This window comes from Podarcis bocagei, assembly GCF_964188305.1.
Source record: "Podarcis bocagei genome assembly, chromosome: 7".
NCBI classification, from domain to species: Eukaryota; Metazoa; Chordata; class Lepidosauria; order Squamata; family Lacertidae; genus Podarcis; species Podarcis bocagei.
In genome coordinates, this window is record NC_138132.1 from 15,866,834 (window position 1) to 15,883,647 (window position 16,814).

General features: G+C 46.9%; 1 protein-coding gene and 1 long non-coding RNA gene across 2 annotated transcripts; one reads left to right on the forward strand and one right to left on the reverse strand.

The window, feature by feature from the left end:
- Positions 1-807: 807 nt before the first annotated feature.
- PLAUR (plasminogen activator, urokinase receptor) lies at positions 808-14,900 on the reverse strand. Its single transcript, XM_081200573.1, has 7 exons — positions 14,605-14,900; positions 11,396-11,506; positions 9,440-9,586; positions 8,109-8,270; positions 7,844-7,981; positions 3,274-3,420; positions 808-2,024 (listed from the first exon to the last, which is right to left on the reverse strand). Exons 1-7 carry the CDS (start codon positions 14,651-14,653, stop codon positions 1,762-1,764), a joined length of 1,017 nt encoding a protein of 338 aa, XP_081056699.1. The 5' UTR covers positions 14,654-14,900; the 3' UTR covers positions 808-1,761.
- On the forward strand, positions 3,430-7,833 carry LOC308590673. Its single transcript, XR_014009862.1, has 3 exons — positions 3,430-3,552; positions 5,864-6,112; positions 7,493-7,833. It is a non-coding gene; the product is annotated as an uncharacterized lncRNA (long non-coding RNA).
- Positions 14,901-16,814: the final 1,914 nt, after the last annotated feature.

Here is a 16,814-nt window from a genome sequence, read left to right on the forward strand (position 1 = left end):
CAATGGGAGCTCACTGCATCGCAGGGATTCGAACCACCGACCTTCTGATCAGCAAGCCCAAGAGGCTCAGTGGTTTAGACTACGGTGCCACCTGCTCCCCTAGTGCAGATAGGACCTGTGATTGTGCATAGGCAATGCATTTTGACTGATCCAGCTGGACTACAGGGCTACAATGTCCCAGAGTGGTTTAACAATCAGTCCCTCTTCCCTGGGAACTCTGGGAACTGTAGCTCTTTGAGGAATAGTGATCTCCTAACAACTCTCAGCACTCTTAACAGACTTCACTGCCCAGGTTTTTTGGGAGATGGCATAACTTTTTAAAGTGGTATCATAATGCTTTAAAGGTTCGTGTGGATGTGGACAGGAGGGACACACACACAGAGAGGTCACACATACGCTACACATTTTAAACACACCAATACACCTTTAACATCCATGGATTCCGCCCCCCAAGAAAAAATAAATACTGAGAACTTCATTTTGTTATGGGTGCTGAGAATTGTTAAGAGACCCCTCACAGAGCTACAATTCCCAGCACCCTCAACAAAATACGGTTCCCACAATTTTTCGCAGGAAGCCGCAACTGTTATAGTACTGTAAATGTATATCATGGATGAGAGCAGAATCTGTTCTGTGTAGGGTCAATTGCTTTGTGGATGAGGGACTTGGGAACTTGGCAAGGTTGTTGAACTACAGATCCCATTATCCCTGACGGCTGGCCAGGCTAGCAGGGGCTGATGGATGTTGGAGTCGAACAATCTCCAGAGTTCCCCAGCCCTGCATTTAAAACGGCTGACACACGAGCTCTTACTTTAAATAATACAAAAATAGTTTATTAAGATAAATAATGTTCAAACACACACATATATAAGGATAATAAAATAAAGGGCAGTGACCACATCCTGTGGTTAACAAACTTCAGGAAGTCCAAACCGGAGTTGCGTCTAGATGGTGCCTTGCACAATTTACCATGTCTGATGGAACTTCTGGTTTTCTGAACAGTCTTATGTTGGAGGAGCGATTCCCAAAAGTGCCTTTCAGATCTTAAATAGCCAATGGGACAAATCCTTGTTTCTTGAAAGAGTCCAACAGTCTTCCACAGCAGTGCAAAAAGAATAAATAATAAGGTGGGACGTTTCTGTTTTGCATATATCTGTTTTCATAAATGAAAAAAAGTAATGGCCACCAGGATTTCTCCAGTCAGGAGAGGTGTCCGGCTCCTCTGCCTTAATTTGCAACACAGAGAGCAGAGAAGAGAACCCAGGAGTCCTGAGTCTCGCTCTTCCCCAGCCGCTAGTCTCCACTCCACTCCTTTCTCAACAAATAACTTACTGCCTGATCCAGTACTCAGAAGCAAGTCTTGCTTTGTTCAGTGGGACTTATTGCCCAGACATCAGAATGTAAGAAGATGGCCCCATTGAGGCCGGCATTCTGTTCTCACAGTGGCCAACCTTAGGCCTGTGGGAAACCCTCAAGCAGCAGCCAAACAAAAGACGACTCTCCCTTTCTCGTGTTTGCAGCAGAAGGTCATGGAGCTTGTGCTTGCTTAGAACCTGAAAAGTCCGCCTCTTAATCCCCAATGTGTTATAGGAGTGGGCTGTAGTTCCTCAGTGGTGTGGGGAAAGGCACTCTGTGTATGCTCAGAGGTGGTTCATTCTTATGTCACATGTTTTCTTCACAGCTGCATTCTAATATTGGAAGATGGGGAGAAAACCCTGGAACATCCTGGCCTGGAATATGCCCTGATCTTAGCCGTGGAGATCAGGAGCTCTCTGAAGAGAGGAGAAAGGTCAGAAGGATCAAAAGACCCATTGAAAGCAAAGTGTGTTGGGCTGAGACTCGGCGGCTGGCTTGGCTCCTAGGGGATGGTTTCAGCGTCCCGTCGACAATCCAGTTGTTGCAGAGGTCACCAGTGCAGCAACGGCTATAAATAGCACCCAGGTTCTTGTAGACGGAAGTGTAAGGACTGTCACACCAGGATGGCGAAGCACAACCCTTGACGGCAGAGATTTGCCCAGTAGAGCCTGAAAGTGGAAATGAGGAATGGTTAGTGAGAGATGGGGAGAAATTGGTTTCAGTTCTCATTTAAAGGCCAACTTTCTCCCCATTGCATACTTTCTGAAACAATCTGAGAACCAAAACGCAGCCATCTTCTGGAATGCACACTTCTCCAAATGTCATGATGCAGTTCTCCAATGGGTACAAAAATGTGTGTACATACAAATGCATATATTAGTGAAAAGAACATGCAAGCATGCATTATGAGGAACAATTGAAGGAGTATGCTTATCCTGGAAAAGAGCAGATTGAGAGGAGATATGATAGCCCTCTTTAAATATCTCAAGGGCTGTCATATGGAAGAAGGAACAAGCTTGTTTTCTCCAGCTTCAGAGGGTGGAACTTGAAGCAATGGCTTCAAGCTGCAAGAAGAGATTCCAACTAAACATAGAGAAAACCTTTTGATGGCCCTGACTCAGCAGCATGACCTACCCCTTCCCTATCCTCCTGGCACACCGTCTGCCTCCCCATGCCAGTTTTGAAAGCATTGAAATGATGTGCATTCACCTAAATGGATGTTATTGTTCCCACCCCTTCAAAGAACACATAGTTGTCCTATGCCAGTGGTTTACAACCAGTGTTCCGTAGTACCCTGGGGTGTCTTGAATGATGGTCAGGAGTGCTGCAGTCAACACTGGCCTCTTTCTTTCTTTCTTTCTTTCTTTCTTTCTTTCTTTCTTTCTTTCTTTCTTTCTTTCCCTCCCTCCCTTCCTCCCTCCCTCCCTTCCTCCCTCCCTCCTCTGATGCCCTCTCATGTCTCTGCCTCCCAAAGGCTTGCACAGTTGTTTGTGGCAACAGCTCTAGCTACAGGCAAATAGTACCTCTGGAGCTGGCGAGGGGGTGCTTCCCAGGCCCCTGGGGCACTGTGAGGAGGCACCTCTCTTGTGGGAAGGGAGGGCAGCTCAGAGACCAGGAGTGGCAGCAGCGGCTGGCCAGAGGACTCCCAAGGAGAGGGGAGAAGAGAGGAGGGAAGACTCCACAAGGGAGGGTGTTTTCAAAAAAGGGTGAGAGGTTGCCAGCTCTGCAGGCAAGGGGTGACATAACTGGGCTCCTAAGCCCCACAGGGGTGCCACAGAAAGAAGGTACTTGGTCAAGGGAGTCGTGGACTCAAAAGGGTAGAAAACCTCTGCTCTATGCCTCTTTCTGTTGGGATTAACCTGGTCACATTAAACTCCAGGTGGAGGGAGTGAGAAGGAATGAGTAGATGATACTCACCATGTATCCCTGAGGCCTCTAGGCATTGGGTCATCACACCCCGGCACTGCACCTTAGTGATGTCATCTGGGGAACAACCGTGGGTGGAATTCCCCTCACAACTGAAACACATGACCCCATTCGGGTGGGGTGGGGTATCCTTGTAGTCTGTAGGCAGAATAAGTGAATACTCTCAGTACCATAAAGTTCATCCCAGGCTGTCTGCACCAAGGCCACATATTTATGGCTTAAAATTTGGGTCCTTTTTAAAATAAAATAAATGGAAGCCATTATTAAAGGGTCTTTATTGGACTTCCGGGGTGGTGCCTCCGGTGATGGCGGACTCCCTCTGAACTGGAGGGACAAGCTCCGCAAGAAACAGGTCTTTTCCGCTGCGGCGTAGTGGGGACCCTTTTGAAAATCACAGGCGGATGAAGCCTGTGACCGTGGGACTCGGCGAGCACCTTTAGCGCCCCCCCAACCCACTAAGGAACCCAGAAACAGACTCCGAAGTGAAGAGGGGGAAGTGGCGCTGTGCCGTGAGTCGACTGCTTTTTCTGCAGAGCGAAGCTGCACAGCCGTTGCCGGAGAGCGCTGCCTTTTTCCTGGGACAATTTGGCATTGAAAATAACTAATCGTGAGTACTGGAACGCTAAATACCTGGATTTTAAACAAGCATTGGCGAAATAAAAGGAACTTGGACCCTAAAATTTACCCTAATTTGGTACTGAAATGGAAAGGCTAAACAGGAAGTCACCCTTCCATTTTCTTGTAGTTACAACAAAGCAAAGACAACGTAAACTAGAGCCTTAAAAATCACTTTTAAAGGATCGTCTTTCATCATTCACAATTGCGGAACCCCCCTTCGGAAGCAGGAGAAGAAGGGGGGTCTTTATTGAGTTGTTTAAACCTGCGGAATTAAAGTTAAAGTAAAGGAATTTTCCACTATCCTGACCCTGGAGTGGGGTGTCAGATTTGACGTTTGAAGCTCATTGACCAGAAATAAATGCTTTGACAGATAGTTAAAAGGAGGGAAACACTGTGATTCCATTGTTTCCTTTCGCTTTTTAAAAAAAGAACAAATATGGACAAAATATCTTAAAGAAGAAACTCTGTTGCTATTGTTTTCAAGGAAAAGAACAATCAGAAGTCTCTCCCCCTAGAGGGGAGCTATGAAATTGTAACTAAATCCTGGGAACTTGCTGCTGTTTACTGATTACAACTGTGGGAAAGAGTTTTGTGACCTTGCAGGACAATGCCTTTAGAAGCACTGTTGGGTGCTTTCTGTAATATAAGTGCCCTATTGGATCAGTTAAGTCAGAAGATGGACTTTATGACAAAAGCTGCCAGTGCCTTTGATCAGGTAGTGGAAATTTATATGGAGCCCACTCAGGAACTAAAACAGGAGTGTGCCACGACAGAACAACAGAAAGAAGAGGACCCTGCTGAATCTGGGACACCAGGGATGGAGGGACTCTCGGCCCAGCAGGAAAGTGAGCTTTTGGATTTGACAAATGAACTTGGAAAAAACCAGACTTGGAAAGATAAAGTTTGGATCGAACTTGAAATGGGGGGTTGGATTGACCCCCCAGTGCAGGGAGGTTTGGACTTTCCGAGTCTGGAAATGGGCCGCCAGAGGTTTGGAGCTGTTGGGACTCCCAATTTTGGAGGGAATCTGAAACATGTTTTAAAACACCATATGAACTTCCTGACAGTAAGAGCTGTTCGACAGTGGAATTTGCTGCCAAGGAGTGTGGTGGAGTCTCCTTCTTTGGAGGTCTTTAAGCAGAGGCTTGACAACCATATGTCAGGAGTGCTCTGATGGTGTTTCCTGCTTGGCAGGGGGTTGGACTCGATGGCCCTTGTGGTCTCTTCCAACTCTATGATTCTATGATTTCTATGATTTCTATGATTTCTATGGAGCTTAGTCTGGACTATGAGAAAGGGGCTGATTTGCTGAAAAGGGTCAAAAACACTACAAAGCTGGAATTCCCGCGAGTGAAAGGAAAATATGAAGAAGAGCTGCAAAAGGGACATGGAAGAGACTTGAAGGCCTCGGATATAAGGGCACCAGGTTAATAATGTGCCAGACTAAAAAAAAAAAAGAAAAAGACTGACAACCCCGGGACCAGGGGGAGGGGACGCTGGAAGAAGATTGGATTGTTTTTATTATATTGTATTTTTTTGTATTACTATTACTAGAAATGTTTTATGAATGTTGGGAAAATTGTTAAAATGTTTAAAGAACTAGGCAAAAAGGTAATGGTTATGAGAAGTTGGTAAAAAAGATTTAAGTTTTAAGCTCTAAGGTCGTCTATATAAGATAAAATGAGAATAGAGTAAGGAAACGTAATGATAAAATATTATATGAATTATGGAAAGGATTTGCTGCGACAATTATTAATTAAGATACAAGAGATGGGAGGAGGAGGTGGTCATGGAAAGAAGGTAATGGAAATTGGAGAATTTGATAAGGATGGTTTTATCTTTTCTTTTCTTTTCTCATGTTTTTGGTTTTTTTTTGTTTTTTTGTAATTTTGTCTTTTTTTGTGTGTATTTTTTAAAAAAATATTTTGTCTCAATAAATATCATTTTTTAAAAAAAAATAAAGGGATGCAATGGCGCAGTGGAGCACTATCCTAGAGCATGATGGGTAATAAAAGAAAGAAATTGTGGGCGCCAGCCCAGCAGCCACCCAGAAAAACACTGCATGGCTGGTTTAAGCCATGGTTTGTTGAACAAATTTTGAGGTAACCATGGGTTATTTCCCCCAAACTTGTTTTCCCAAAGTTTGGATTCTTTTCCAGCTGTTCCTACACCATGTCTTTGTAGCTGGGGCAGGGTGGTCAAATAAACTATGGTTAGGAATTGGTGTTGGGTTCACACATCATGCTGAGACATATTTAAAATAAACCAAGGTTTCTAATGTAACAAGTAACAATAGCTTTGAATCATGAATTGTTGGCAGGAAATAGTTGAACTCTTGAGCAGGGTTTAGACATTATGCTGAGCAATGGTTTAAACCAGGGTCTCCCATAATCAGGTCTTCGGCTGTTTTGGGATTACAACTCCCATCATCCCTAGCTAGCAGGACCAGTGGTCAGTGTTGATGGGAATTGTAGTCCAAAAACAGCTGGAGAGTTTTCCCAAGTTTGCGAAACCCTGCTTTAAACAATACTTTCGCGATCCATGGGTTATCATTATCATTCTGTGTGAACAACACCTGTGGGGCTGGTGAGTTTTGCCTTTCCCAGGGCCATTCCAAAACCTTTTGGCACCTGAGGCAGACCCCAAAATTGCAAAAAACAACAACAAACAAACCAAAACCATGAAGAAAGAAGAGGTAAGGAAAGATCTACATCAGGAACAAAGGGGGAAGGAAGTTCTATGCAGGGATTTGCTGCTCTTGTGGATCCTGCAGCCTGAGGCAGTCACTTCACCTTGCCTCATAGGTGGGCCAGCCCTGACCTTGCCCCCAAATTGATGGGGTTTCAGCCCTCCTTTTGACCCTAATTACCCCCCCCCACACACACACACTTCATATTTAGATTCTGGATGGAATCTAGAATTTACTAGCTCTCAGACCCAAATCTGATTATAAAAAAACACAGGCTAGGTAGCAACCATATTGGCAAGCAGTATGTTTTTAGTATTTGATCTTTAACTTGCGGCAGTCAGGAAAGCTGCATGCGTTGACTTTCAGGACACAACACAGCTGTTAAAAGCACCATATTATATAAAAGGTGCCACCTGACCATCTTTGGTTCTGAGCCTCATTCCCTTTAATAGCAAATTCAAATGCTGATGCTGTGCTGATAGGATAGGAGGTATTGGCATGCTAGGGAGAACTCTGAAGTTTTCAGAAGAATATATATATATACACACACACCCCACCCTTCTCAACAGCCCAGTGAGGACTGAGAATGCTCAGTGGCTACTACAGTGTCCCTATTTTCCAGGGACAGTCCCAGATTTACAGAAGCCATCCTGGTTTCTGATTTGATCCTGATTTGATACCTTAGGATGTCCCTGTTTTCATCAGAGAAATGTTGATGGGTATGGAGTTATGCGATCCCCGAGGCAAGGAGATAAGTAACTATACAACGTTTAGAAGAAATCTGAAGGCTGTAGAGGGAGGTTTTTAAATTCCAGAGTGGAGTTATTATGAAACAGTATGTCCCTATTTTCGCTGGGAAAAAATGTTGAAAAGTATGCTGCTAGGAGCTGTGGAATATTTGAGGGTCAGCTGGAAAAGGAAAATAGCAAACTATGGGGGTTTGGGGGAGTGAATTGACTTGCTACAGTTTATAGTATCACATAGAACTATGGTGGAATCTGGACACATTAAAAAAGTTGTGAAAATGCCTTTTAAAAAATGTTTGAAAAATATACTGAATTTGCCATAGCTCACCATCGCCATCTAGGGTCACATTTGTATATTGCACTTTGCAACGCACTTAAAATGTTTTATTTGCAGCTGTATAGCTGGGTCCTCTGTCTCCCCCCCTGAGCAAGAACAATGCCATCAGGAGTTGGGAAAATACACAGAAATATTTTGTTGCAGACCCAGTTGGTGCTCCTGGAATCTTACCTTGCATGTCATCATTGCACTGGCTGGAATTGCAGCATTTGATCAGATGGAAACTGTTATGGTTGTGGAAGCCCAGAGGTTCCTGGCAGTGGGTAAGCGAGCCACAGCCCTTGATGCGCTGTTCGTCCCGCGGAAACTCTGCCAGTTGGGAGAAAACAGTGGCTGTGATTGTGGCCTTTTGTCTCTGGGAGGCGCTGGAGCAAATTTCATTGCAACAACCTCTCTTAGGAAGAACCCCATCAAACCAAAGGCTACAGGAGCTCACCTTCTGTCGCAGTGAAGATTGTGATGTCTATGCACTTCTCCTCTGGCCGCGCACAGCGCATCTGCATATGGCTGGAGTTGTAGCAGGTCTGGTCGGCTGAGCTGCAGGAATAGCAATGCAAGGGATTTCGTGGGCGACCCCGAGCAGTGAGCATATCCACGACTGCAGTTTGAGGAAAGCAGCAGCAGCAGCAGGGAGAGAAGCAGAGAGAAAAATCAGGGCTGAACTTATTAGGTGAATCACAGTCACAAAGCATTCAGATACATTTTCAGGAATCTCCCATCTGGCTGGGATCAAACAATTTTATATAGGAACATGGATTTAAGGAGGCCAAGCCTACACAGTCATGCAATCTTTTATTTTGTCAGGATGTAAATCTTATTTTTTATGTCCGTTCACTTTTCCCATAAAACAAAATAATACGAGTAGAAGGGAAATCCTAGATAAATGTATTCTTCTTTCTACCCCCCCCCCCAACTGCTTTATTTATGTTTTTCGTTACTTTAAACTTTAAAGTGTTTTCAATTTGTTCTGATGTAGGAACCTACCCTGGGACTTTCCGGTAAAGGGCAGGCAATAAGTAAATAAATAATGTGTATCCATAGCAGTGACCAGAGGAGGAATGACCTCTGGGAGGAACTCAGAAATAAGAAATTCCAGAGTACATCTGCAGCAGCACAACTGGACGCCTCCCTCTGCCCCAGCTGCAACCAAACATGTCTCTCCTGTATCAGTCTCTGCAGCCACAGCAGGTGCTGTAACTCTCCAGCGGTTTGACTTCATTTGACTTCATTGTCCTCCATTGTCTCTTGAGACAGAAGGATGCCAACCGGGCAATGCCAACTTGATGTTTAATAAATAAAATTTAATGCGGAGAGGGAAACACCAGGACTGAAACTGTGACCCGGTTACAGAAATTAGCAGATCTAATTGCATGAGGTTTAGTGGTTCAAATGCATGCATGTGAACGGATAGAAGAAAAAGGCTCACTTTGGGTTTGGGACCAGCCTTTCACAGCCTGATACCCTTGGGAAGCTGTTAGACTCTGGAGCCCCAGCCAGCATGGGATGGTGGGGTTTGCAGCTTCCCCACCCCTGTGATAGAGGAGTCATTTGGCATGGGGGTGATTCAGCTCAGCTCCAGGGGTGAGGCTGCTTTCACACCAAAACAGATGTTGGGGCAAAGGCTTACTGCCCCTCCCCCTGTTCCAAACCCACCCTCGCAGCTGCTTTTGGGAAAACAAAATTATCCCGGGAGTTCTATTCACGGGGTTCCAATTTAATGTGCAGCACAGCCTGCAGAGCGAACCCTCTCTGCTCACATGGACTGACCGTTTAGCACCCCCTGGTTGCAGAGGTCAGTCCCGCAGTGCTCCTCCGCCAAGAACACGACCTGGTTGCCAGAGAGGTGGGAGATGGAGTTGTTTGGCTTCCCACCCACGTCACAACCCTTCAGGATGTAACTGGAGATCTTAGATCCTGCAAGGAAAGAGAGAGAGAGAAAGTAAAAATGAAGGCACCATTCTTTTTTCTTTTCTTTTTTAGAAGGCAACATTCCTAAGTGCAGACTTAGCGCTCATGGCATAAATCCTGTTTCACAACTTAAGTAAAGGTAAAGGGACCCCTGACTATTAGGTCACCATGACCGACTCTGGGTTTGCGGCGCTCATCTCGCTTTACTGGCTGAGGGAGCCAGCATACAGCTTCCGAGTCATGTGGCCAGCATGACTAAGCCGCTTCTGGCGAACCAGAGCTGCGCACAGAAACGCCGTTTACCTTCCCGCCGGAACGGTACCTATTTATCTACTTGCACTTTGATGTGCTTTCGAACTGCTAGGTTGGCAGGAGCAGGGACCGAGCAATGGGAGCTCACCCCGTCGCAGGGATTCGAACCACCGACCTTCTGATCGACAAGTCCAAGGCTCTGTGGTTTAACCCACAGTGCCACCCATGTCCCTGTTTCACAACTTACAGATATGCAAACCAGATTAGCTCTCACTTTAGGTCTTCCCCTTGTGATTCTGTTTGGTTGTCACAGACTGTGGCACATATAAGTTTGTACATAGTCATCCTTCGTTGAAATAAAATTTATCAACATTTTAAAAGTTGGTGCAAAGCTTCTCCGGGGTCCGGAGTGCATGTGGCGTCACAAGCACTTGCCAATAGGTGCTCGTCACCGCCACTGTCCACAGGCAACATGCTATAGACTAGCAAAAGAGTGTGTTGCTGCTTCCTTCCCAGGGCTCACTTGGGTGTGTCAAGACATGCATATGTTTCCACACCTGCAATGTTCCACTGTCTTTCAAATATTGCATGTCTTTTTCTGTAGGTCTGTCTACGCCTCTGTTTGACAGATTCCAGCAAACCCCATTGGGGTTGACTGGAAACCTAAGGTGCCGTTGCTTTATTGCTTTCCACACAAAAATGTTTCAGTAAATGTATCCATAAAGTTTGCAAAGCACACACACAGAAGATATAAATACTGAGGGCTACCAGAGCTTCTTGCTCTGATAGCCAACCCCCACCCCACCCCTTTGCCCTTTGGCCACCAGCCCCTCCCCCACATCTGACCAAACCCCATTTTATTCACTTGCAACACAAAAACACAGAAACATTACAAGCAGACCCGCACCAATACAAAAAAGAACAATATATCTTGAAAAGGAAACAATAAAGTAAGTTTCTTCTCCTTTTATTGGGTGATCTCCCAGTTCTGGTATCATGAGGAGAAGAGAGTTCTCCTTTTTCACATCCTTCTAAAAACCTCTATCTCGGGGTTTGGGTGTCTTTTTCCTTCCGAGGCAAGAGCTTCCTTTCTGGGCAACTTTCCAGACACCGCATGACACTGGTGGGCGGGGCCAGAGGCAAGAGCAACAAAAGTGGGTGGAGTTACCTTTGTTTGGCTGGCTAGTTTCTACACCAGGCATAAGCAAACTCGGCCCTCCAGATGTTTTGGGACTCCCATCATCCCTGATCACTGGAGCTATAGTCTGAAAACATCTGGAGGGCTGAGTTTGCTTATGCCTGTTCTACACCCTGCTCCTCCATCCAGTCAAGCATGAAGCATTGTCAGAGTTCAAGCCAAGCAAAAACCTTTGAGGAGGGTGCAACGCTGGGCTGATGAAGGGCATGATTCAAGAGGTGGAACGAGAGAGTTTGTCCTCGAGGGCTGCCTTTGACACGCATTCTGCCTAAGCTGAGGTTCCTCACCTCTGCTCTCCAGCTCCTTCTCATCTGCCTTGTACTCCCTTTCCAATCCCCACAGCCTCCTGCTTCAAAAATACTCACGGGCCAGTATAGTCATTATGGTGGAGCTGCATTGCTCTTGGTACTCTTCGCAGATCTCCGTTTCCTGGCAGTCGCTGTCGCCATCACAAGCGTAGCATTCAAGGCCGGTGACTGAGAGAAGGGAAGGGAAGCCATTAGCAAACCAGGTTCAGCATAATGCAAATCGGTGTGTGTGTGTGTGTGTGGTGTGTGTGTGTCCTTAACCTTTTCGAATCTGGGGGCTAGGGAACTACTGTAGTGGCCACAAAAATGCCCATTTTTCAGGAGAAATGCTGACAATCTGCCCAGCACCTATAGATGTGTAAAGATGGCGCCAAGTGAGCCTCCCTGGGGAGAACATTCCACAAGTGGGGGGCCACCACTGAAAAGGCCAGTTCTCATGTTGCCACCCACCTGACCTCCATCACACAGAGAAGGCCCTCAGATGGCATGTGTGGGCTCCAGACAATTTCGTATGGGGAGAGGCAGTCCTTGAAATGCGTGGAGCCCCTTCCTATGCCAGGTGAACATGCAGGTGTTGGCCCATGGCTATGGTGCACAACAGCATGGCATATTGAGGGGCACGCACACAAACCAACACAACTTCCTCCTGTGTTCTTTCACATGTGGTGGTAGAGGTGTCCTCAGAACATGTGGACCTTGGAATTGAGCGCTCTTCAGGGTGAAGTTGGCCTCGCTGGGATCTTGCCTGTGTGGCATAGCTGACAGATGAGAGGATGAGGGACAGCGAGAGACGGGGAGGGAAGGGGTCAAGTCTTTGGGGCTCCATCCTTCCAGGGTTGGAGGCTCTGCTGAGCCAGGGTTTTGTCACAAGGGTTGTGTGAGGACACAAGTACTGCTGGGGATGGGGAAATCCTTAGCCCCCTGGCATCACTCATCACGCCTTTTAAGGTTATGTTCCTGCCTGGCTGGGCATTTCCTTCCTTCTGCTTGGAAATGTCCAGCTCAGCAGGATGTGAATATATTACACATCTGTCAGGTGTGAAGAAATGAGGTCAGGCGGCCAGGCTTTGGCAGACAAAGGATTTCTCTGGTTTAAAATTATGACTACAGTGGTACCCCGCAAGACGAATGCCTCGCAAGACGGAAAACCCGCAAGACGAAAGGGTTTTCTGTTTTGGAGGCGCTTCGCAAGACGAATTTCCCTATGGGCTTGCATCTCTTCTGAAGGCCGGCGGGGGGCAAAAGTCTTTGCTCCCCCCCCCCCGCCTGCCTTCCCCCCGCCTGCCCCGGCGATCTTAAAATGCTGGCGGGCGGGAGCGAAGCGTTCGCTGCCGACCCCCAGCATTTTAAAATCTCCCCGTGTCCCGGGGAGATCTTAAATTGCTGGGGGTCGGGAGCGTTCGCTGCCGACCCCCAGCATTTTAAAACGCTGTTCCGAAGCGGGGGGCGGGAACAGCTGCCCCATCCGCCCCACTTCGGAACGTTGTTCCGAAGGGGGGAGGGTGGGCGGGAACAGCTGCCCCATCCGCCCCACTTCGGAACGCTGTTCCGAAGGGGGGAGGGGGGGCGGGAACAGCTGCCCCATCCGCCCCACTTCGGAACGCTGTTCCGAAGTGGGGAGGGGGGGCGGGAACACCTTCTGAAGGCGGGCAGGGGGCGAAAGTCTTTGTCCCCCCTGCCTGCCTTCCCAGGGGCTTTTAAATCGCCCGGGACAGCGGAGAAGTCCTCCGCTGTCCGGGGCGATTTTAAAATGCCGCCCGCCAGCATTTTAAGATCGCCCCGGACAGCGGAGGACTCCGCTGTCCCAGGGTTTTTTAAAATGCTGGGGGTGGGAAGAAAAGCCCTTGTCCCCCCCCCCCCAGTCTCTTCGTCTTGCGGTTTTTTCGTCTTGCGATGCACGGTTTCCCATAGGAATGCATTGAAAATCAATTAATGCGTTCCTAGGGAAACCGACTTCAGACCAGCTGGGTCGGCAGCTGGTCTGAAGTCGGTTTCCCTAGGAACGCATTAATTGATTTTCAATGCATTCCTATGGGAAACCGTGCATCGCAAGACGAAAAAACCGCAAGACGAAGAGACTTGCGGAACGAATTAATTTCGTCTTGCGAGGCACCACTGTATTTTTACTTTCATGTGACAGCTCTAGAAGCAATTGGACAGTTGATTTACTGCAGGGCTAGGAAGCCCGTGGCCCTCCCCATATTGCTGGACTAAGGTTGTATTCACATGTTTAGGGAAGCTTTTAATGTTTGATGTATCACAGTATTTTAATATTCTTTTGGAAGCTGCCCAGAGTGGCTGGGGAAGCCCAGCCAGATGGGCAGGGTATAAATAATATATTATTATTATTATTATTATTATTATTATTATTATTATTATTATTACTATTATTATTATTATTATATGCTCTCAACAGCAAACACCCAGATCCTCATAGTTTCCCCCTAAGATGAGATTCTCTCTCTATCTCCTATTAAGAATAAAACACCTTGTTCTCCTTTTGGTTTGTTTGCTCCAACCATTGCACTTTACTCTCCACCCAGAATTAGGAGCACCAGACCTTTGTGTCAACTTAGTATTGTCTATGCTGCCTGGCAGTGGATCTCCAAGATCCTCTTCCACTCTTCCAGCTCTACCTTGGAGAGGCCAGAGATCAAACCCTGGGACATGAGATGAGGTTGAGACCAATATTTAATCCATGCAAGAGAAATGATGGGTCGGCAGCTTTTAAAATACTTTTCAGTATGTATGCTACTAAGTGAATTTCAGGGGGATCTTAACAAGTAGTCAAAGATATCTGTGTTTGTAGTTAAACTGCAGGAAACCATAATTTCAATATAAATATACTGTACCATGTTTGGGGGCGGGGAATGCTTACAACGAAACTTTGACAGTTGCATGCCGGGCAAATGCTCTAACCACTTCTCTCTCGCCTTTTTGCCGTGGGTGATCTGCCTGCCAGTCAGCACACCACTTCTCCTCTGCTTTACACCTCTGGTCTGCACACCAGACCCACATTTTCTTGTAATGATACCAAAAATAAAAATCTAGGAAGTTTGAGAACTGAACACCCTCCCTTCCCCCAAAAGTTACACATTCTGATCACCACTGAACTTTGCTCCTCTCCACTACTGGAAAACAACAACCGAGAATTCTAAAAAAGACATAACCACCATTCTGGAGAAAAACACACTCATGTGATATAGCAGACAGCCATTAGGCAGAAGATAATCTACATGACCCACACACACATACACAATACTTACCGTGAGCTACCATCAAAGACAAGGAGAAGCTGAACCAAAATAATTCCATGGATGTGGTTTGGAAGAGAAGTTATTATTTCTTTCTAATTCACAGATCTAGCTTGCTGTCTCTGGCTGGTTCCTCTGTTCTGTGCAGGAAGAATGTTCTGCCAACCTCTCTCCCTCTCTCTCTCTCTCTCTCTGCTTATTCCTTCAAAAAAAGAAAAAGAAAACTCTTTTTTCCCCCTCTGGCCCCACCCCTGAAATCAATTGGAAAGGAACTTTTATCATTTCTGCTATGCAGAACTTCAGAGGGTGACGCAGTCGATGATGTGACTGATGCAGGAAGAGGAGAAGGGGGGGGGGAACGGGGGGAAAGTGGTGACAGTTTTCTTTTGTGTGCTGGGTATGTCTTGAAGGTTTCAAGGCTCTTCCCTGAAATGCACTCTCATCGTCAGCACAGAGCCCCAGAGAATGTGAAACCAGAATGAAGAGGAAGCAGCCTCATCTCCACTGACTCCTTGCAGTCCTTGGAGGGAGGGAGATTAAATAAAAACCAGGAATGGGGCAGGGTGGGGGGGGCAGATTCCTGGTTGGCCCGTGATCTCGCCTTTTATACGGTTTTAGAGCTGGGGAAGGTCATCTCGGAGACGCCACCCTTCTGCCCCTAAGGAGCCCTGGGTAGCAAACTGGTGTAGCATTTAAAACAAATTCCTGCCCCCCCAGCCCCCCCTGGATATTCCAAGGGGGCCCCAGGTGAAAATCGTGCAAACAGGGGGCCACAGCACAAGGCTAGGGGTCCACAGAGGGAGGTGAGAAGTGAAGGGGGAAATCCTGATTGATGGGGTATCCTCTTGGCCAGTCACAAGTAGTAGAGGGCAGCCCACCAGGGCTCATGCTTCCCCCCTTTTTTGCCACATGTGTTTTCTTAGAGTAGTGAAACTTAATTCTCTCCTCTTAGGCAAAGATCATAAGACGACCTGGCTGGTAGCCAGATTCTGCGCCCAGATTTGTAGGCACAGATCATCCTCTAGTATAAAATAGCTTACTAGGGAAATGCTGAAGTTTCCCTTTGGGGTGCCTCAGGGTCAATTTTTTATGGTAGCCCAAATCTCAGTTGGACGGTTGTGTGTGTATATATATATAAATTTTAACTCATGAGCTCTTGCTGCAGTCTGCTCCAATTGTATATTTTATCTTTATGAACTCTGTTTTTATTGTGTTGTGTTATGTTATGTGAGCTGGTCTTTGACCGTATTAAATTATCTATCTCTCTTAGAGCAGTGCTGGTTTGTTTCCGGAGGGAGAGGGCAATTGCTGAGCCTCCCATTTTGACCAGCAGAGCCCATGATCCAGAACCCCCAGGTCAGGTAAATGCAGTGATGGGGTGGTAATGGGTAGGGCTGGGTGAGCCAGAGCTGCTTGTTGCTGCTGCCAGTGCTGGGCCCAGAGGATCAGCGCCTTTGGATGTTGCCAAGGGGCGGAGGGCCCATCAGCAACGTTGGCTTGGCTCTGCAAGGTGAAATCCGCCCCAGCGCCTAGCCGAGCTGGGTCATCTGGAGCTGCTGACTTACATCTAGTAAATAACTGTTTACTCAGAAGAAAGCCAATGGGACACAGGTGGCGCTGTGGGTTAAACCGCAGAACATAGGACTTGCCAATCAGAAGGTTGGCGGTTTGAATCCCTGCGACGGGGTGAGCTCCTGTTGCTTGGTCCCTGCTCCTGCCAACCTAGCAGTTCAAAAGCACGTCAAAGTGCAAGTAGATAAATAGGTACTGCTCCAGAGGGAAGGTAAACGGCGTTTCCGTGCACTGCTCTGGTTCTCCAGAAGCGGCTTAGTCATGCTGGCCACATGACCCGCAAGCTGTACACCGGCTCCCTCGGCCAATAAAGCGAGATGAGCGCCACAACCCCAGAGTCGGTCACGACTGGACCTAATGGTCAGGGGTCCCTTTACCTTTACAGAAGTAAGCCGCACTGAGTTCAGTGGGCCTTACTCCCAGGTAAGGGTGTGTGGAGCGATAGTGTTTTATTGAGGCAGCCTCGGAATGACAAGACCTTTTTGCACCAGGTCAGTGAGGACCACTTGTTTTAAAAAATTATCCCATATATACACAACTGCCTATGTGCCTTTTGGACCATATCTGTAGCCCCCCCCCCCCCCGTGTCAAATAACTTACAATATATTACAATTTATTTAAAACTCAATAAGATAGACAGCAATGCAATA

Bases quoted from the DNA above. Each gene is read 5' to 3' on its own strand.
- PLAUR (XM_081200573.1), bottom strand. From the start codon at position 14,653: ATGGAATTATTTTGGTTCAGCTTCTCCTTGTCTTTGATGGTAGCTCAC. The intron at 7,982-8,108 runs GTGAGCTCCTGT...CCCAACTGGCAG, and splicing joins AATCTTCACTGCGACAGAAG to AGTTTCCGCGGGACGAACAG. The intron at 3,421-7,843 runs GTAAGATTCCAG...TTCTGCCTACAG, and splicing joins GTGCAATGATGACATGCAAG to ACTACAAGGATACCCCACCC.